This window comes from Mesoplodon mirus (genome assembly GCF_964341445.2).
Source record: "Mesoplodon mirus genome assembly, chromosome: 14".
NCBI classification, from domain to species: Eukaryota; Metazoa; Chordata; class Mammalia; order Artiodactyla; family Ziphiidae; genus Mesoplodon; species Mesoplodon mirus.
The window spans coordinates 2297885-2319178 of NC_138990.1; the positions used below are offsets into that span (position 1 = coordinate 2297885).

At 36.9% G+C, this 21294-nt stretch overlaps 2 protein-coding genes across 3 annotated transcripts in view; one reads left to right on the forward strand and one right to left on the reverse strand.

Annotated features, from left to right (window-relative positions):
* Window positions 1-675: 675 nt before the first annotated feature.
* On the forward strand, window positions 676-17961 carry MRPL19 (mitochondrial ribosomal protein L19). The gene is made up of 6 exons (XM_082643015.1): window positions 676-784; window positions 977-1094; window positions 3715-3833; window positions 4048-4182; window positions 7383-7564; window positions 7692-17961. Exons 1-6 carry the CDS (start codon window positions 682-684, stop codon window positions 7911-7913), a joined length of 879 nt encoding a protein of 292 aa, XP_082499141.1. The 5' UTR covers window positions 676-681; the 3' UTR covers window positions 7914-17961.
* GCFC2 (GC-rich sequence DNA-binding factor 2) overlaps window positions 17962-21294 on the reverse strand; it is a 68933-nt gene continuing 65600 nt past the window's right edge. For both annotated transcript variants that reach the window (XM_082643013.1, XM_082643012.1), the window contains one exon: window positions 17962-21226. In XM_082643013.1, the coding sequence (XP_082499139.1) occupies window positions 21109-21226 (118 nt within the window). In that variant the 3' untranslated portion in view covers window positions 17962-21108. The remainder of the gene's footprint in view (window positions 21227-21294) is intronic.

The window sequence follows — 21294 nt, forward strand, 5'->3', positions numbered from 1 at the left end:
TCTTGTCTTGACACCCAACAAAAGGTGAACCCAGTTTTCAGTGTAATATAATCCCTACCTAGAGTTGCTCAGCCCAAACTCAAGTTTAGCTCCTCAAGGGAGTAATGCTCTCCGTAGTCTCAGGGACTTTGTGCCACCCCTTCTGTCAGGAACCATTTTCTTTTCCTTTTTTTGCATTCAACAAAGAGTGAGGACCAGCTAGATGCTGAGAGAAAATGGTGAGCAAAAGACAAACTCCATGTCCTCAGGAGCTTACAGTATAATGGTGGAGTTAGACGCTAATCCAATAATTACACAAGTAATTAAAAATTAAGTTAAATTAAAAATTAAAATTGCAAATGACATCAGAGCTGCTAATGGAAGAATGAGAGCCTATAATGAGAATTTTGACATACTGAAGTCTTGCCTGAGAAATTGAAGATAGAGTTGATTCAAAGAGGGAGGAAATCTTTCTAGGCTGAGAGAACTCTCCCGTAGAGGGATATAACTTGGCATATGCGGAGAACTAAAGAAATACAGCGCACTTTCCCTAAGATATCCGGGCCCTTGTGGGGAGTGGGGGTGGGGTGGGAGGAGAAAGACTTGGCTATTTTGTCCCTTAGCAGGCGCCATCTGGCTCAGGTAACCGCGACCTTGTCGCACTGATTACTGGGAGTTGTAGTCTCGACTGAGGGAGCAAGCATGGCGGCCGCTATTGCCAGGGGCTGCCGGGCTGCAATGGCCCTGGGCTGGAGCTTTCGATGCGCCTGGGCTCTGCGCCCTGCGCCGGCCTCTGTCGCCTGCCGTAAGTGCAGCGGGGCTTGCTAGCCGGGGACAGAAGGAGCTTAGGGTCAGGCTAGGGGGAGGCGATTCTGGAAGTCAGGGGCGACATGGGAGGAGGCCTCTCGTGGGACCGCGCATTGGGGGCGATTGCAAGGTTTCGCGGGAGCTCTGGGCTGGCGCGAGCAGTCTTGACCTCTGTGGTGCGCTCCCGCAGAGGCCCTCGCGGGGCCGAGCCGGCGGCAGATCACTGGACCTTCTGAGCCCGGCGCGTTCCAGCCACCGCCGAAACCGATTATCGTGGACAAGCGCCGTCCCCAGCGCCGGGAAAGCAGGTGAGAGCCCCGACCTGGACGCGATTCCTGCCTTTTGGGTCTGTGCGCTCTAGAACCTGTAGTTGCTTCCGAGGTCTGAAACGGGTCTTATCCTGGGGTCTGGAACTCCCAGGTAAGAGCTTGTGTGCAGGATTCATGAATGCGTGAAGCGCACCCAACTCAGGTTTGACTTCCTCGCTTCTCCCAAGCCGGCATTGAACTTTCTCTGCAGTCATATTAGATCAGAATTTCAAGTAGGGATTCCCCAGATTTGAAGCTCTTTGGCCCGTATCGAGATTTTTTCTGTGAAATACATTGTATTTTACCTGTTGACGTTAAGGAACGGATCTTTTCTCCCTAGGTGAAATGGATTGGCCAGAACTCACCCTGTTTTAATTTCCCAACTAACTGTGTTTTAGTGTCTCCGAAAAAGCGATACGGTGGTAAAAATTTCTACTAATTTGTTTCTGAAATTTGCTCTTCAAAACAGTGTGCTTAAAAGCCTGGTTCACTTAAGCAGGCAGTGGTAACTTTGTAGGTACGTGTAAATTTGGATGATCTAGGATTTGCAGAAACTGTTTCTGTAGAATTGTATAACAACCTTATTAAAAAGCACATTTTAGGGGGGAAAATTGGTGTGATTTAGGCTTTATGAAAGGGCTCTATATTGTTGATTTGATTATCTCTGCATATGTATTTGTGTTTAATATTTAAAATATCCTGTGGTTCTAAGTTGAAATAAACTTGAATTTATGGAACCTAGAGATTCAGAAAAGATTTCTCGGTACAACTTTTTTTTTAAGGTGGAAAAGGAATATTTCTGTTAAATGGCAACACAATATAATTCAGTTCAATGGGAGTAACTACTTTGGGAAACAATTTGACAAAAGTTAGTAAGTTTGAGGCTGTCTGTACCTTCCCACCCAGACAGTATACAATGTAAGGAAAGTAATATGTACAAGGAGACATGTACAAAAATGAACACAAAAGTAATGTTTGTAATAAAAGTGTAGAAGCAGCCTAGATATCCTTCAGTAGGTGAATGAGCAAATACATTCTCATAATGGACTATTATACAGCAGTGAAACATGAATGAACTAGAGTTACCATGGATGAACTTCAACTATGATGTGTGAAAAAAGCAACCTGCAGAGGAATTGACAAGTATGGTAGCATTTTTGTATTGCCCAGGCATACATACATATGTAAAGTAGAAAAAAATATACAGGGGAAATTCTCTACTTTCACAGGGCAATCAAACCTAGTTTTCCCAGTAGCCGTTCAAGCTATTATGTGTCTCTTGATGTGATGGAATAAGATCACATCATCACCTCTGTAATATTTTTACCAAAAATGTTTATCCTTGGTCTAGGCATGTGGAAACAGTAAGCAAATTCAAATCCAGGGATGGATCAGCTTTGACTCTTCAAAAAAAGTCAATGTTACAAAAATACAAATATGGGGAAGAGTACTAGTTTAAGAGACTAACAACCAGATATAATATGTGAAGCTTGATTGTAGCTTGGATTGAGCAACAAACAGCTATGAAAGACCTTTTCCAGGACCAATTAGGTACATTTAAATGTGAACTGTATTCGATTATACTACTGAATTAATGCTGAAGTTCTTAGGTGTCATAAAGGTATTGTGATAAATGTAAGAGAAGGTCCTTATTCTTAGCAGAAGCCTTGTAAAGTTTGAGGGATGAAATGCCTTGCTGTTTGACATTTTCAAATGGTTCTGGAAAAAAATTATATGTACATATAAAGCAAATACGGCAAAATGTTGGCAGTAGGTGAAATTAGGTGAAGTATATATGGGTGTTCATTGTATTACTATTTCATCTTTTTGGTAGGTTTGAAACATTTTAAAGTAGGAAATTGAAGAAAAGGAAGAAATTCGTAGGAATCATCATCACACCAAATTTAGTTAATTACCCCACAGTAATTAACTATGGGGGTAGGGAGGGGTGCACAGGGGCTTCAACTACATTGTTAATTTATTCCTTGAGATGGGTGATAGGGACATATATTTTCATTGTAATGTCATTTATACTTTTCTACAGATTAGATATTTCATAATGACTTTAAAATCAGTTTGCTAATAGGGAGATTATTTTTAAAGTTAGTTTACAATTAATGATTTATATGTTTATATCTTTTCCAACATAATTTACTATAACATGTACAACTCAGTCTGAGGCCTGTGGGTCACAAGCTTTGGAATCTGACAGACATGATAAGTTTATAGCTAGTGTAGTAATAAGTCTGTTAATCTTGGCTTGATAAGTTTATAGCTAATGTCGTAGTAGGTCTGTTTACCGTCTCCAAGCTTCATTTTCTTCATCTGTGAAAAGGAGATGATGACACCAAACTCACCTTGTTGTTGTAGGGATTAAGTTATGCTATAGGTGTTTAATAAAGCTTTTAACACAATGCCGGGTGAGTACTCAGAAATTGTTAGCTATTTTCATGAGAATTGACAACAATTTTAGAAATAAGATGGACTTCTCTTATTTAGAGAAGGAAGAATAAAACATGTCAGCATCCTAATCTTTCACTTTTTTTGGTAAAGCAATGGTTTCTCTTTTAGTGATCTTTTAAGTTTGCTTTTAATTTATTTTACTCTATATTTTTCACAGGTTCTTGAGTCCTGAATTCATTCCTCCAAGGGGAAGAACAAATCCTCTGAAATTTCAAATAGAAAGAAAAGATATGTTAGAAAGGAGAAAAATACTCCACATTCCAGAGTTCTATGTTGGTCAGTAAGAGCTGGATGCTTTTATTATTAGTGGTTGGAGGGTTAGTTTTCTTGACAAAGAGAAAATTGTTTTTCACCTGTCTGTGTTTTGCCCATATGAGGTACTTATTCCTAATATTATATTAAAATATTTAGGAAGTTTGAAGTTACCTGGAAATGCTATTGTTTGATTCTGTGTCTCATGTAAAAGTTCACTTTCCTTTTGAATTTGGAGGAAGCATTCTTCGTGTTACTACTGCTGACCCATATGCCAATGGAAAAACCAGCCAGTTTCTGGGAATTTGCATCCAGAGATCAGGAACAGGACTTGGAGCTACTTTTATCCTTAGGAATACTATTGAAGGACAAGGTAGGTTTCATTTCATTATTTTGATTTTCTGGAAAATGTTATCTCAGGAGTCTTTTTTATTTTCTGCATCCTGGGTGAAGACATCTGGAACTTGAAAGTGAAAGGGAGCTTGGAGGGATGACATGGAGCCTGTGGCCTAAGAATGGTATGAGAATTGAGGTTGCTGAGTAAATACAGTTGGTGCTTTGCTTTCTCCTGAAGGCTTCTTTTGTTACAGGGACAAAAACCATTAGAAGTAGACTTTCCAAATCATGGCAACATCAAAGGAGGAGACAAGTGACTATAAAGCAGTACGGGGGCATTCATTTTAGGGGCAAATAACCCTTGAAAACATTAAGATAAGCATAATGATGTCCTTGCAAGTTAACTTTCTCCTAAAATGAATGGTCCCCATTTTGCTTTGTATTACAACAGTCACCACAATTATTAGTTTTATAAGAATTGGAGGAATTTTTTAAAACACAAAATTACATTTGCTATGCTAATAAGATAGGGGAACAAATGGTAAAATTCTAGAAAAATTATGAATCAAAATGGCAGGAACATGGTTGGACTTGGAGGGTATTATGCTAAGTGAAATAAGTCAGATGGAGAAAGACCAGTACTGTATGTTACCACTTCTATGTGGAACCTAAGAATACAACAAACTAGTGAATATAACAAAAAAGAAGCAGACTCACAGATATAGAGAACAAACCAGTGGTTGCCAGTGGGGAGAGGGAAGAGGAGAGGGGTGATATAGGGGTAGGGGATTAAGAGGTACAAACTGTTATGTATAAGATAAGCTACAAGGATATATTGTACAACATGGGGAATATAGCCAATATTTTATAGTAACTTTAAGTGGAGTATAACTTTTTTTTTTAATATATATATTTTTTTATTAGTTTCTGCTTTATAACAAAGTGAATCAGTTATACATATACATCTGTTCCCATATCCCTTTGGAGTATAACTTTTAAAAATTGTGAATCATTATATTATATACTTGTAACATATAATATTGTATAGCAACTATACTTCAATAAAATAAATAAAATAAACATGAATAAAACTAAAAAAAATTTTTTTTAAGAAATAAAGACAAAAAAATTGGCAGGGACAGTACATTTTTCATACTTAAAGTTGTATGCTTCATGGTCCCCAACAGTGAAGTAGTATATTGAAAGAAATTGAACATGTGAGAATCGTTGCTGTCTTCCTTATCCTATCATGACCTGTGGTGCTGTGGATGTAGGAACTCAGCAGAACTTGATAACAGAAACTTGGGCCAACAATCAGGTTGTGTACTTGGAGAAATCTTATAACAGAAAGGCAGGAGCAAAGGTGTGATAGACCTGAGATGATTTTTTTTCTTTAAAATTGAGATAATAGTTTCTACCTCCCAGGGTTGTGGTCAGTTTATTGTGATGTTCTCTACGAAGTACTGGACACAGAATACACAAAAGTATTAGTTCTCTCTTGCTATTTTCTACCATTAACATTTTGACTGTTTGTGACCTGCCTGTGCCTTCCCCATTGATACTTCCTACTTTGATGATTCTTTCTAGTCCATTAGCTTTAAATACCATCCATGTGGTATTAACTTCCCAGATTTATGTGTCAAGGACTGACCCTTTCCTTGTTCCAAACTTGCACCTACAACTACCTATTTGACATCTCCATTTGGGCATCTTATAAGCATAAAACAAGTTCAAAACAGAACTCTTTGTTTCCTTCACAATGTGTTCTTTTAACAGTTTTTTTCTATTTCCATAAGTTGTACCACTCCACACCCATTTATTTAAACCCAAAACTTAGGAGCTATTTTTAGTTATTCTCTTTCACACATCCAGTCAATCAGCAAGTTTTCATGGCTCAATTTCCAAAAATTTTATCCCAATTTTGCCTGTTTCTCCGTCTCCATTGCTACCACTCTTGTCCATGCCACCATCTTTTCCTGCCTGCAACTGTGCAGTATCTCTGGCTTACTTTCCTGGCCCACCAAGTTACTATGCTCCAGCCAAATGGACCTTTTTCTAGTTTTTCCAACATGGCAGGTTTGTTAAGACCCCAGAGCCTGTGCATTTGCTGTTCTTTCTGCCTGGAGCATTCTTGGCTCTTTATAGTATCAGCTTAGATGTTGTCTTTTCAGAGAGGCTTTCCCTGACTATACTATTTATAAAGTTGCCCCTGAGAATTCCCTGGTGATCCACTGGTTAGGACCCAGTGCTCTCACTGCCAGGGGCCCAAGTTCGATTCCTGGTCAGGGAACTAATCCCAAAGCCATGCGGTGTGGCATGCATGCATGCATGCATACATACATACATAAATTTGCCCCCTCCCCAGTCACAATGTCATCACCCTGTATTGTCTTCACTATATGAAGGTACCTTGTTGGTTTATTTATCATTTGTCGTCCACTAGAATGTAGGCTTTATGAGAAGAGAAGGATTTTACCTATTTTGATTTTGCTATAGGCACAGCTCCTATATCAGTGTCTATAACAGAATAGATGTACAGTGGACACTGGCTTAAATCCTGATATTAAACACTTGATGTTAACGTTGATCATATGTTTTACTATTTATATTTCTCTTGGGATTATTCCAGGAAACCTCAGAATATACTCTTCCCTTTAAATGTTTGATGATACAGATGATATATATTAACCTTTTATGTCAGCATCTTGAAACAACTCAAAGTTGTTTCTCCTGTGGAGGGCTCCAGAGTGTTAACAAACCTAGGCCATCTTAAGAGGACTTCTAAATCAAAGTTAGAACTTAAAAATGTACTTACTCTTTTTGCATCATTAATTCTGTTGCTCAAAATGTAGAAGATAGAGTCAAAATGTAGAAGACAGAGTTTTATTTAAGTAATTGGGAAATAAACAAGAACATAACAAAGTGAAGAATTTATTCAAACTTCCAACTAATTTAATACTATCAAAATCGAAGAAATAAATGGCTCAGTATATTTATAGAAGACAGTTTTCTTTAGACTTTATCATTCTAATTCAGGTTTTCTCATTTTTTAATCTACATGGATTTGTTCATTTCTATTTCTTTCAATAATCTTCATTTTAAAGATTACAAATTTATATCACATTTCCTACATGCAAAACCCTGAGCTAATTCCTTCATGAAATAGCTTTTTTATAGTATGAGGTGTATGCAGGAATCTGAATTTAGATTATAAGAATATGTTTTCTTCTCTTTTAGGTGTTGAGATTTGCTTTGAACTTTATAATCCTCGAATCCAGGAGATCCAAGTAGTCAAATTACAAAAGCGGCTGGATGATAGCTTGCTATACTTGCGAGATGCCCTTCCTGAATACAGCACTTTTGATATGAATATGAAGCCAATAGCACAAGAACCTAGCCAAGAAGTTCCTGTGAATCAGGTATAAGTTGTACATTTGGAACTGGAAGTTCAAGTATAAACTAAGAATCATCTTAAAGAAAACTTTTAGAAGAATTTTTGCTTGCAACTATCAGCCTAATTTGTTCCTTTTCTTATATCTTCCTTAGCTGAAAGTAAAAATGAAGCCCAAGCCGTGGTCCAAACGCTGGGAACGTCCAAAATTTAATATTAAGGGGATCAGATTTGACCTTTGTTTAACTGAAGAGCAAATGAAAGAAGCCCAGAAGTGGAGTCAGCCATGGCTTGAGTTTGATATGATGAGGGAATATGACACTTCAAAAATTGAAGCTGCAATATGGGATGAAATTGAAGCATCAAAAAATTCCTGATCTGAGAATGAGTTTGGTTACTTCCAGAGGATATACTGACTCTCAGAGGATTTATTTAGAAACCAGTTTAGTCTCATATACAAGGACATAGTCATTAAGTCAACCAAACATTCATTATTTTATGAATATTATTTTAAAAATTAGCACACCAGTTTATGACTTTAAAAAGAAATATGTACATGCCAAGTGGTCTGATGTCCATTCTCTTAATGGAGGTAAAGCTACAATAGAGTCAAACTGTTACCAGAATGGTCTTCATTGAGCTTGGAATCTGAGCAAGGAAGTGGATAGGATGATTTTTTAAATTTGTGAAAAATTATAAATTCAAAAAGTGTATGATTTAAAGAGTAATAATAAAGTGAGCATTCATATACCCACCGTCAGGTTAAGAAGTAAAACATTTGTAATATCGAAGGTCAAGAAATAGAGCATTTACTAGAATCTAAGAAGACTCTTGTGTGTTGTAATTGCATCCCTCCCCTCTTCCAGATGTAGGCACTATCCTGACTTTGTGTTAATCATTCCTTTGCATTTCTTTATTTTATTACATACACATATACTCTTAAACAATATATTTACTTTTGAAAAATCTGTTGGCAGGTATAAAAGGACAACATTGTCATTATTACATGAAAGCTTCAGGGAGAGCATAACGAAGTCTTTGGGTCATAGTCTGGCTTCAGCTTCCATGAAAGTTTACAAGTCACTTTTGAGGAAGTTCATGGCTAAGGTCATGAGTGAGTCCTGCTAAATAGAAGGCTCACCAGAGGGTATCTGGAAGGGCCTATAGTGTGGACTGCCTAATTGATGGTCTGACAAAAATGTGGTCAGAGGGAGTAGACTTCTTTGTGTTTACTTGTTCTCAGTCCATGAGGAAATTCTAGCTCAAAGGAGTAGGTCAAGACAGTACTTCCATAGGGTGATGTGAGTGTCTTTGCTGATCCTTGTAGCCGAGACGGAATGGAAAGCTGGCATGTAATCATACATGGTAAAGACCAACCTACAGATAATTAGGACCAGTTTCACCTGGGCATGCTGTCCCTCAAGTTTAAAAGAGTACAGTACTAGCACTGATCTTGGGGAGGGTAACCATTAACCTGTCTCTTGAATCATTCTGCTTAAATCTATGTTTTTGTGCCTAAGCTTTTGGGATTTGCGTTTACTCTTCTCCTGTGCTGATCTGTTTTCTGGATTTTTTGTTTTCCATTTTATTGGCTTTATTGTTTTCCATTTTGGTGAAGCACACCCTTTGTTAGCTTCTAGAGAAAGTATCAATATATAGGTAAATTTTTTGACCTTGCATATCTATCATAGTTGATATTTTATAAAATTCTGGGTGGGAGATAATTTTCCCTCAGAATTTTGAAGGTATTGCTTCATTGTCTTATTTCCAGTTGTGTTGAGAAATCCAAAACCATTTTAATTCTCTTTGAATGTGACTTGAAAGCTTTGTAGAATACCTTGGTTCTCAGGGTAGTGCAATTTTGTAGCAATGTGCCTTGGTGTGGGTCTATTTTTATTCATTGTCTTAGGTGTTTGATGAACCCTTTCCATGTGGTAGCTCATATGTTTCAGTTCTGGGAAACTTTCAGTGTTCATTGACTTCCTCTCCTCTGCTTCTCTTCTTCCTGGAACTGATATTTTGATGTTGGATTGGATCTCTGTTTTCCTACCCTCTCTCCATCTCTTCTTTAGCTCTTTGATTCAGTCTTCCAACTCTTTTAGATCTCAAGATCCCTTTATGATTTCTGAAAGTTCCTTTTCTTATATAGTACTCGGTTCTTATTTTATATTCTTGTCTATGGATTTGTTCTGTTACCATTGAGGATGTTCGTGATAGTGTTTGTGTTTGTTTTTAATATTTATTTATTTTTTTTTGGCTGTGCTGGGTCTTAGTTATAGCACACAGGATCTTCATTGAGACATGTGGGTCTTTCGTTGGCAGTGTGTGAGCTTCTCTCTAGTTGTGGCACAGGGTCCAGGGCCTGTGGACTCCATAGTTGTGGTGCATGGGCTCTGTAGTTTGTGGCACGCGGACTTTCTCGTTAAGGCACATGAGCTCAGTAGTTGTGGAGCACGGGCTTAGTTGCCCTGCAGCATGTGGGATCTTAGTTCCCTGAGCAGGGATTGAACCCACGTCCCCTGCATTGGAAGGTGGATTCTTTACCACTGGACCACCAGGGAAGTCCCTGTGTTCTTCCTTTTGAAATTGTTTTTCTGTAGAATCTGTTAACTCCAAATTTCTTCTCATGTATTTATTTCTTTTTCTATGTTTTAGGCTTTTCTAGGACATCTGGCATTCCTTGGCTGTCTACTTATGGTAGACATATAGTGGACTATAAAGCTGATTAGAAGCCTTGGACTTGTGGAAGGGGTTTGCTTTAGGGTTATCTGGGTGGGCCTTTTTTGGTAGTCCCCTCCTCCACATGAATATCTTGCTTTGGTCAGGTTCTACGGAGTAGAGGTTTCCAATCTCCTTCCTGGAGGCTAAGGGTTTGTCTGCTAGTGTTCCAGTTGCCATATTGGAGAAAAACAAGATTTCTGGCACTCTACATTTTTATGGCCATCCTGTCCATCCCCTCCCACACATACACTTTTGGCTTAGTACCCAGTGCCTGCAGTCCAGAAAACTGCTTTAACTGCTCTAGAGAATAAACCTCTGGACTTTAGCTGGTGTGGGGGAGGGCTAGACAAGCAGCAGTGGGGAGTTGGGAAAGGGATATCAGGAATATAACCTCCAAATAGTTTTCATCAGGTTCTCATTTTAGTCACTGTCCAGTACCCCCTGAGGTACTGCATCTGCCGACTGGCAATTGTGAGAAGTGAACTGTGTTGATTCTCATCTTTCTCCACTGCTGGCTTGATTTGCCTTTCTTGAGTCTGCCAGTCCATCCATATGCTTTTTCAGCTTTCAAAATTTTGTTCTGCTTGTTTCTTGTTCTGTTCTTTCTTGTGGTTTTATATCTCATCTATATGTTTCTCAACATTTTGTACTACTTGCATCTTGTCCTGTTTTCTCCTTCCTTGAGGGTTTGTCTTTTTCCCTGTGGTATATTCTAGTGGTTATTTGAATAATTCATCTGACAAATTAACCTATTCAGCCACTTTCCCCAGTAATAGATTTCTTTTGAGAGAAATATTCAGATATTAATGCTTGGGGTTCTTAACATTCAGTGCTACCTTGATATTTCACTAAAAGTTACACAGCGATCTAACTATTTTCAAAAAGCAATGAATATACCATCATATACTTATTTAGATTACTTGTTGAGATAGCCTCTCAAAGTAAAATTTTAACAGCCTATATCCTATATTTTTCTTCTGTTTTTATCAGAAGAGAACCATTAAAGCTTGTTCATTTTTTACCTTGATAAACACTCTGCAGTCTTCTTGGTAGAAGGGCAGATGAATGGTACATTTTGAGATCTAAAGCTGTGCAAATGTATGATTGTCTCATAAGTACATGTGCTCATAACAACAAAGCAAGTCATGTTTTTACTCTAAGATTCTCTTTAAAATTCTTGTGAATTTTCCCTCAGAAAAAACAAATCTTAATACATTAAATGTTTTATTGTGGTAATATATATGTATACTTTACCATAATAAAATTGTTATTAAAAATGTTTAAATAATATATATAACATATAATTTATCATTTTAACCATTTTTAAATGTACAGCTTCAGTGGCATTAATTACATTCATGTTGCGCAGCCATCACCATTATCTTCAAAACTTTTTTATCACTCCAGAGAGGAACTCTAACCAGTACATAATAACTCCCTATTCGTCTCTCCCCATCAGCTCCTGGTAAGCTCGTATCTACTCACTTTCTATATGAATTTACCTATTCTGCTTCTTATAAGTGGAATCATACAATATTTGTTCCTGGCTTATTTTGTTTAATATGTTTTCAGGATTCATCCATGTTATAGCATGTATCAGAATTTCATTCATTTTTATGACTAAATATTCTATTGTATATGTATGCCATATTTTTTTATCCATTTATCTGTTGATGAACACTTGGGCTATTTCTACCTTTTGGTTATTATGAATATGCTGCAATAAACACTGATATACAAGTTTCTTTTTGAGTTGTTTTAATATTTTGAAAATATATACTCCAGATATGTACATACCTTGGAGTAGAATTGCTGGATCATATATTTTGAAATTTTCCTTATACTTTCTTCTTTGACCTATTGGTTTTTAAAGTGTGTGTTGTTTAATTGCCATATTTAATATGCCATAAGTGAATTTTCCACTTTTCCTTTTGTTATTGATTTCTAGCTTCATTCCATTGTGGTCAGAGAAGATACTTAGAGTGATTTCAGTCTTTTAAAATGTACTGAAAATTGTTTTGTGGCCTAACATATGGTCTATCCTGGAGAATGTGCCTTGTGCCCTTGAGAAACGTATATTTTATTGTTGTTGGGTGGAGTGTTTTATATATGTCCATTAGGTCTAGTTTGTTTATAGTGTTATTCAAGTCTTCTGTTTCCTCATTGATCTTCTGTCTAAAGGTTTTATCCATTTTTTGACAGTGAAATATTGAAGTTTCTAACAATTCTTATAGATCTATCTAGTTTTCTCTTTAATTCTGTCAATGTCTGCTTCATATATTTTGGGGGCTTTGTTGGTACATAAATTATATCTTCTTGATGAAGTGACTTTTTTTATCGATATGTAATATACATTTTTGTTTCTTAAAACAATTTTTGGCTTACAGTCTATTTTATCTAATACTAGTCTAATACCCACTCCAATTCTCTTTTGGTTACTATTTGCACAGAATGTCTTTTTCTATCCTTTCACTTTCAACATATCTGTGTCTTTGGAGCTAAAGTGAGTCTTTTATAGACAGCATATAGCTGGATCATTTATTTTTATTTCTCTTTTATCCATTTTGCCAATCTTTGCCTTCTGTTTGGAGAGTTTAATCCATTTACGTTTAAAGTAATTAGTATGGGACTTCCCTGGAAGTCCAGTGGTTAATAATTCACCTTCCAATGCAGAGGGTGCGGGTTCATTTCCTGGCTGGGGAGCTAGGATCCCACATGCCTTGTGGCCAAAAAACCAAAACATAAAACAGAAGCAATATTGTAACCAATTCAATAAAGACTTAAAAAACAATTGTCCACATCAAAAAAAAATCTTAAAAAAAATTAGTATAAGGAAGAACTTCTGCCATTTTATTTGTTGTCTTTATGTCTTATACTTTTTTTGTTTCTCATTTTCTCCATTACCGTTTCCTTCTGTGTTGATTTTTTGTGGTGAACGATTATGATTCCCTTCTCATTTCCTTTTATGCATAACTGTTAAATGTTCTCTTTGTGGTTACTGTGGGGATTATAGTCAACATTATACAGTTTAATTTGAATTGATACTAATTTGAATTCAATAGCATACAAAATTGCTACTCCTATAAAGTTTTGTTCTCCCTTTATTGATGTCACAAATTATATCTTCATATATTGTGTGCCTGGCAATATAGATTTATAATTATTTTGTATGCATTATAGATTTATAATTGTTTTGTATGCATTTGTCTTTTAAGCCTTGTAGGAGATAAAAAGTAGTTACAAGACAAAGTTACAACAATAATAGCTATATTTTCCCATGTATTTACCTTTACTGGAGGTCTTTATTTAATCACAAAATAGATGTAGATTCAAGTTACTTCCTAGAGTCCTTTCACTTCTGCCTGAAGGACTCCCTTTAGCATTTCTTGTAGGACAGTCTAATAGCTATGAACTGCCTCAGGTTTCGTTTATCTGGGAATGTCTTTATTTCTCCCTAATTTTTGAAGGCCAGTTTTGCTAATAGGGAATTCTTGGTTGACACTACTTTTCTTTCAGCAAGTTAAATATCTCATCCCACTGCTTTCTGGCCTCCATGGTTTCTGATGAGAATTGTCTTGTTAAATTTTTTGAGAATCTTGATCATGAGGGGTTTCTCCTCCTTTGCTGCTTTCAGGATTCTCTCTGACCTTGTCTTTTGCCAGTTTGATTACAATATGTTTTGGTGTGCACCTCTGAGTTTATCCTGCTTGGACATTGAGATTCTTGGATTTGCAGATTCATGTCTTCCATCAAATTTTGGATGTGTTTGGCCATTCTTTCTTCAAATATTCTTTCTGCTCCTTTCTTTCTTCTTCTGGGACATTCATAATGCACATGTTGGTCTTTTGGATGGTGTCGGATCAGTTTTGTAGACAGTGTTCACTTTTCTTCATTCTTTTTTTCTTTTTGTTCCACAGGCATGATCATTGTAATTGCCTTGGTTTTAAGTTTGCTGATTCTTTTTTCTGCCTGCTTATACAGGTTGTTGAACTCCTCTAGTGCTTTTTTTTTTTTTTTTTTTTTGTGGTACGCGGGCCTCTCACCGCTGCGGCCTCTCCCGCCGCGGAGCACAGGCTCCGGACGCGCAGGCCCAGCGGCCACGGCCCGCGGGCCCAGCCGCTCCACGGCACGCGGGATCCTCCCGGACCAGGGCACGAACCCGCGCCCCCCGCATCGGCAGGCGGACCCCCAACCACTGCGCCACCAGAGAAGCCCTAGTGCTTTCTTTTAATGTCAGTTATTGTACTTTTCATCCTCAGAATTTGTTTCCCTTTTATAATTTCTATGTCTTTATTGATATGCTCATTTTGTTCATATATCCCTTTTCAAAGTTCCTTTTTTTATTTGTCCATGTTTTCCTTTAGCTCTTTGAGCATGTTCAAGACAGTTATTCAAAGTCTTTGTTTGTAATTCTGATGTCTCTACTTCTGCAGCAATTGTTTCTATTTAATTCGTTCCTTTGGATGGCCATGCATTCCTGTGTCTTTGAATGTATTGTGATTATTTTTGTTGAAAATTGGACATTTAAATATTCTAATGTGATTCTGGAAATAAGATTTTCCCTCCTTCCCTAGGGTTTTCTTCATTTTGATTATTGGACTGTAGTAGTCCATTTGGTTAATGATGTTTTCAAATTATTTTTGCGAAGAACATATTCCTTGTGTGTGATCACTGAAATTTGTTTCTTACCTTGTCTTTAGATAGTGTTTTGATAGATAGGTTTCCTTAAAATTCAGGGGCTAAAACAAACACCTCTCCCAGTTTTTGCAGGTTGTCACTTTTCTAGGGTACTCCCTCAACACTAAACCAGGCTTGCACTAAGCCTAACAGTTAGCCTGAATTGAAGGCTTAGGGTCTTTTGGGTCTTTTTAAAGTATGCTTCTTGCCCTGTACATTTGTGGCTTTCTGAATTTCCCTATATATGCTTTTGAATATCCTAACTGCCCAAAGTAACTCCCCACCCCCAGCTTTTTCTCCCAGTCCTTAGATGGTCTATCGTGTATCTCAACTGTAATCTTTTGACCCAGGCATTTGTGGATTGTTGGTTTGCCTTACATTCTGGCCTGAGTTTTGAGATAGGCAAAACAGAAATGAGTGCTTTGCTTCAGTCCTTAAGGAATCCCTAGAGAGGCTAGAATACAGACATATACAATAATTTGTGAATAAGGTCTGCTCTGCACCATCCAGAGACAGGGACTGAGGTTCAACACTGAGAATGAAGCTGTCATTTTCAAGACAGCTGCACATCAAGGAGGGGTGGGGGAAGGGCAAGTAAAAATGTCACAAAGTTTTCCTAACATTTGTTTTTGTTAAAATTTTTTTCTAGTTTTATTGAGATATAATTGAGCACTGTGTAAGTTTAAGGTATATAGCTTACTGGTTTTACTTTCATATATTATGAAATGATTATCACAATAAATTTAGTTAATATCAATCATCTCATAGTTATACAAAAAGAAAAAAAAATTTTTTCCTTGTGATGAGAACTTAGAATCTACTCTCTTAACAACTTTATAGTATACTATACAGCAGTGTTAACTATAGTCATCAAGTTGTATATTTCATCCCCAGTACTTATTTATTTTACAACTGGAAGGTTGTACTTTTTGGTCACCTTCATCCAGTTCCTCCACCTCCTGCCCCCTGTCTATAGCAACCAGGAATCTGATCTCTTTTTGAGTGTTTGTTTCAGTTTTACATATAAGTGAGATCATACAGTATTTGTCTTTCTCTTATTTCACTTAGCATAATGCTCTTCAAATCCATTCTTGTTGTTGCAAATGGCAGGATTTCCTTCTTTTTTATGGCAGAATAATATACCATAACTTATCTATTTATCTGGCAATGGACACTTAGGTTTTTTCCATGCCTTGGCTATTGTAAATAATGCTAGTATGAACTTGAGGGTGTAGGTAATTCTTTGACATAGTGTTCTTGTTTCTTTGGCTATATACCCAGGAGTAGAAGTTCTGGATCATATGGCAGTTATATTTTTAATTTTTTGAGAAATCTGAATACTATTTTCCATAGTGGCTGCACCAATTTATATTCCCACAAACACTGCACAAGTGTTCACTTTTCTGCACATCCTCCTCAGCATTTGTTACCACATGTCTTTTTCATGGTAGTCATTCTAGTGAGGTGGTATCTCATTGTGGTTTTGATTTGCATTTCTCTAATGATTAGTGATATTGAGCACATTTTCATGCACCTGTTGGCATATATCTTCTTTGGAAAAATGTCAGTTCAGGTGCTTTGCCCATTTTAAATTGGATTATTTGTTTTGCTGTTGCATTGTATGAATTCTTTATATATTTTGGATATTAACCCCTTATCAGACTAGTGGTTTCCAAATACTTTTTCCCATTGCATAGACTGTTTTTTCATATGTTGATCACTTCTTTTGCTCTGTAGGTTTTTTAGTTTGATGTCTCAGTTGTTTATTTTTAATTTTGTTGCTTGAGCTTTAGGTGTCATATACAAAAATTCATTGCCACGACTCATGTAAAGCAGAATTTTTTTCTGTTTTCTTCTAGGAGTTTGAAGGTTTCCAGTCTTACATTTAAGTCTTTAATCCATTTCATGTTAATTTTTGTGAGTGGTGAAATACAGGGGTCTAATTTCATTCTTCTACATGTGAATATCCAATTTTCCCAGCACTATTTACTGAAGAGACTGTCTTTTCTCGGTTGAGTGTCCCCTGCATTGCCAGGTGGATTCTTAACCACTGTGCCACCAGGAGAGCCTTTATTTAGGTTAAACTTTTTTTTTTCCTCAGCAGTTTTCGTACTCCTCAGTGTAAAGTCTTTCTATAGATTTGTTCCTAGAATTTGATGTTTTTCACTGCTACTGAAGTGTTATTGTTTTAAAAATTTGTTTCCAGTTAAATCACTAGCATGCCCATGGACTTTGATATTTGTAAGATCTTGGTAAATTCACTTATTTGTTCTGATTGAATTTTTTTTTTTTTGTAGAGTGCATAAGGTTTTCTACGTAAACAATCTTGTCATTTGTGAATGACGACTCTTGTGTTTTAATCTTTATGCCTTTTTCTTGACTGCTTGCATGGTTAGGACCTGCAGAACAAGAATGAACAGAAATGGTGAGAGCAGACATCCTTGCTTTAATATTTTACCATTAAGTATGATGTTAAGTGTGGATGTTCTTTTGCAGATGCTCTTTATTAAATAATTTATATTCCTGTTTTTGTACTGTGGGACAGTGTTGAATTTTGTCCATTGCCTTTTCTGTAATCATTAAGATGATTGTATGGTTTTTCTCTTTTATTCTGTTCATAGGTGAATTATACTGATTAAATTTTTAATGTTGACCCAAATTGCCTTCCTGGAATAAACCCTATTTGGTCATGATGTATTAGTTTTTTCCTTTTTATATACATTGCTGGGTTCAGTTTGCTAATATTTTAAGGATTTTTATTTCTATATTCATGAGGAATATTGGTCTATTTTCTTTTCTTTTTTTTTTTTTTTTTTTTTTTTTTTTTTTTGCTGTACGCGGGCCTCTCACTGCTGTGGCCTCTCCCGTTGCGGAGCACAGGCTCCGGACACACAGGCTCCGCGGCCATGGCTCGCGGGCCCAGCCGCTCCGCGGCATGTGGGATCCTCCGGGATCGGGGCACGAACCCGTGTCCCCTGCATCGGCAGGCGGACTCTCAACCACTGCGCCACCAGGGAAGCCCTATTTTCTTTTCTTGTAATAACTTTTTCAGGTTTTGTACCACATACGGTATTTCTTAGGAGTCATCTATATAAATATCATTTCATCTCAAGCCTAACAAATGCAAAACTCAATTGTTCTGAGGTATGTTTTCATGGCCATTGAAAGTTCCTAAAAGCCATATGAAAGAAGTAAAAACAAAAAGGTCATCTGTCTGATTCTGTAAAAATTTTACATTCTTTAAGTGAACAAAAAGCTGAAAAAATCCAGGGAGAGAACTGAGATGTGAGATAAACTACTAACTCAAAGATTTGTTTTTGCTAGTTGTTTTCTCTCCTTCATTCCATACATTTCAGAGTAACAGGAAAAAAGCAGGGGTGGGGGGAGGTGGAAAAAGGAACTCTGCACTGAGGATTAGGCAAGCTTCACAAGCGTTTTTGAATATCCTCAGATATAGTATATGATGGATAAAATTACTGAGATTCAAACTCCAAACATAATAAAATTTAGTTTAAAACTATTGGGAATTTTAATCAATTTAGTTTTAAAAGCAGTTCTAATATTTTCCACTCTACAAAAAGCAAGAGAAATCTCTCTGCCCAAGTTAAAAATGTAAGGGATCATCTAACACACCTTTAATTACAAATGCAAAAATTATAGGGAAATTTCAAATGTACACTTTAACAATTAAAAAGTTACAAATTTCATACACAATAAAGTATCTACCATTTATATAAAAAAACAAAGGTCTTTGTGTGTGTATACACACATACATACTTTTTAAGTAGAGAAAAGGTCTGAAAGGATAACAAAATGAAAACAGCAGTTACCTCTGGGAACATAATTGTGTAAGAATGCTAAATCCTTTTTAGCAATGGCTTGAATTTTCTAGATGAGATTCTACTCTTCATAATTTGTGTAACCAAAATAAACTTTAAAAAACTGTTCAGGGCTTCCCTGGTGGTGCAGTGGTTCAGAGTCCGCCTGCTGATGCAGGGGACATGGGTTTGTGCTCTGGTCCAGGAAGATCCCACATGCCGCAGAGCAGCTGGGCCTGTGAGCCATGGCCACTGAGCCTGTGCATCCGGAGCCTGTGCTCCGCAACGGGAGAGGCCACAACAGTGAGAAGCCTGCGTACCAAAAAAAAAACAAAAAAACAAAACTGTTCATACCAGTGAATCATGAGTCTTCACTGGAGTAGAAATCACACACCAATCTGCTAAAATAAATTACATGCAGCTTCAAAACTAGGGGTGATAATGTCAGAGGCCACATGCTCAAATCCTACACATAATCAATTTTTTCCTGATTGTCTTTTGGGCAACAATTTGCATAATACATTTAGGATGGCCCTCAAGTTATTTAAACAAAAGATTTAACAAAAATTTTTAGTAAACTCACTTTGAAAAAAAATTTTTTTTAAATTCTCATACACATAGCATGTTTCAAAGTTTTTATTTTATAGTTATTGAGAGTGCCACAAAGAATTTTTTTTTTTTTTTTTTTGGCTGCGCTGGGTCTTCATTGCAGTGCATGGGGCTCTTTGTTTAGGGGCTCTCACTAGTTGCTGCACGCAGGCCTAGTTGCCCCACACTATGTGTGATCTTAGTTCCCCAGCCAGGATCGAACCTGAGTCCCCCACATTGGAAGGTGGATTCTTAACCACTGGACCACCAGGGAAGTCCCTCAATTTCTTTTTGATTCAATGACCTTGCCTCACTTTCTTAATCACACAAATTTTTTCATTAGAAAATGAATCACATGTGCTGAATATTTATTTATTTATAATAAATTCATTTTATTTATTTTTATTTTTGGCTGCATTGGGTCTTCGTTGCTGCATGCAGGCTTTCTCTAGTTGCAGTGAGCAGGGACTGCTCTACATTGTGGTGCATGGGGATTTCTCATTGCAGTGGCTTCTCTTGTGGAGCACAGGCTCTAGGTGTGCAGGCTTAAGTAGTTGTGGCACACAGGCTTAGTTGCTCCGTGGCATGTGGGATCTTCCCAGACCAGGGATTGAACCCGTGTCCCCTGCATTGGCAGTTGGATTCTTAACCACTGCGCCACGAGGGAAGTTCCTGTGCTGAATATTTAAAATATTTGTTTCCTGTATAGGCCTACCACCAATGACAAAAAAACCACAACAAAAAATAGTAACTACCTAACAAGCGATAATGTAGTACACCAAAAACATACACAAATTTAAAGAAAATGGCAAATGAGGGAAACTATAACATAGCACAGCCAAAACATGAGTATCTTTGTTTTTTGTTTTGTTTTTGTTTTTACTTTTGGCTGTGCTGTGTGGCTTGCAGGATCTTAGTTCCCCAACCAGGGATCGAATCTGTGACCTCGGCAGTGAAAGTGCAGAGTCCTAACCACTGGATGCCAGGGAATTCCCAGAACATCAGTATCTCTAAAATATAAAGCTCTTACAAATCCATAAGAAAAAGATGAATAGATATTTCAAAAAGAATTATAAATGGCCAAAAAACAAGTAGTCACTCTCTAATAGCCAAAACAAATCATTAAAATAAGATTTTTTTCACCTATTAAGTGCAAATGAGTTAAAAAAATGATAATACCTATTGCTGGTAGAGATTCATTGGCCTTTCTTAGACTTCTGTTGGTACAATACATTGGTACACATTTCTGAAGAACAATTTGACAAGCAGTAGTTATCAAAAGCCCTAAAATGCCTTAATCAGAATCCTTAACAAGTAATTCATCCCAATTAAGACTTTCATTTAAACTCATCTGTAAACAGAGATAGTGAAAGTGAAGAGAACTAAAAGAGGTTTTTATGGTTCAGGACAGAAGACCAACCAAAGCCAAAACAGCTATAACAAGCTTCCTTCAACTCCTTTCTTAAGCTGGAAAAGTCGATGGAAAAATCAAATGGAAATAGAAATATGTTAAACTCTTACTGTTCCTGTGTGTCTAATTCCTGCAAACACTGAAAAAAAAGGGCCAGCCTTTCATGATACCAGAAGGTAGAAGGTGGAAGGAATGGAAAGACAGAGTCCTGCTTTTTGGGTGTTGCAAATCCTCCTCTCCATTACTGGGAATAAAGAAGTGGCAACACTTTTTTTTTTTTTTTCCTTCTTTCTCCAAGCAAAAAGCCAAGTGTGACTATATTAAAACCTCATTTTAGTACTTTCCTATAAAGTTCACTCAAACTTCTTTAATTACTGATTTAAGATGGTCTAGGTGATATTCTTCTATGAAGGATTCTGCTTGATTCAAAGCTTTTATTTTCACCAGAATAAGAATTATTTCTTTGACTTCATCCCTGAAAAAAAAAACAAAAAAGCATTTTCCCTTTTAGAAATGCAGTGTGTAAGGGCACAGTGAATCATA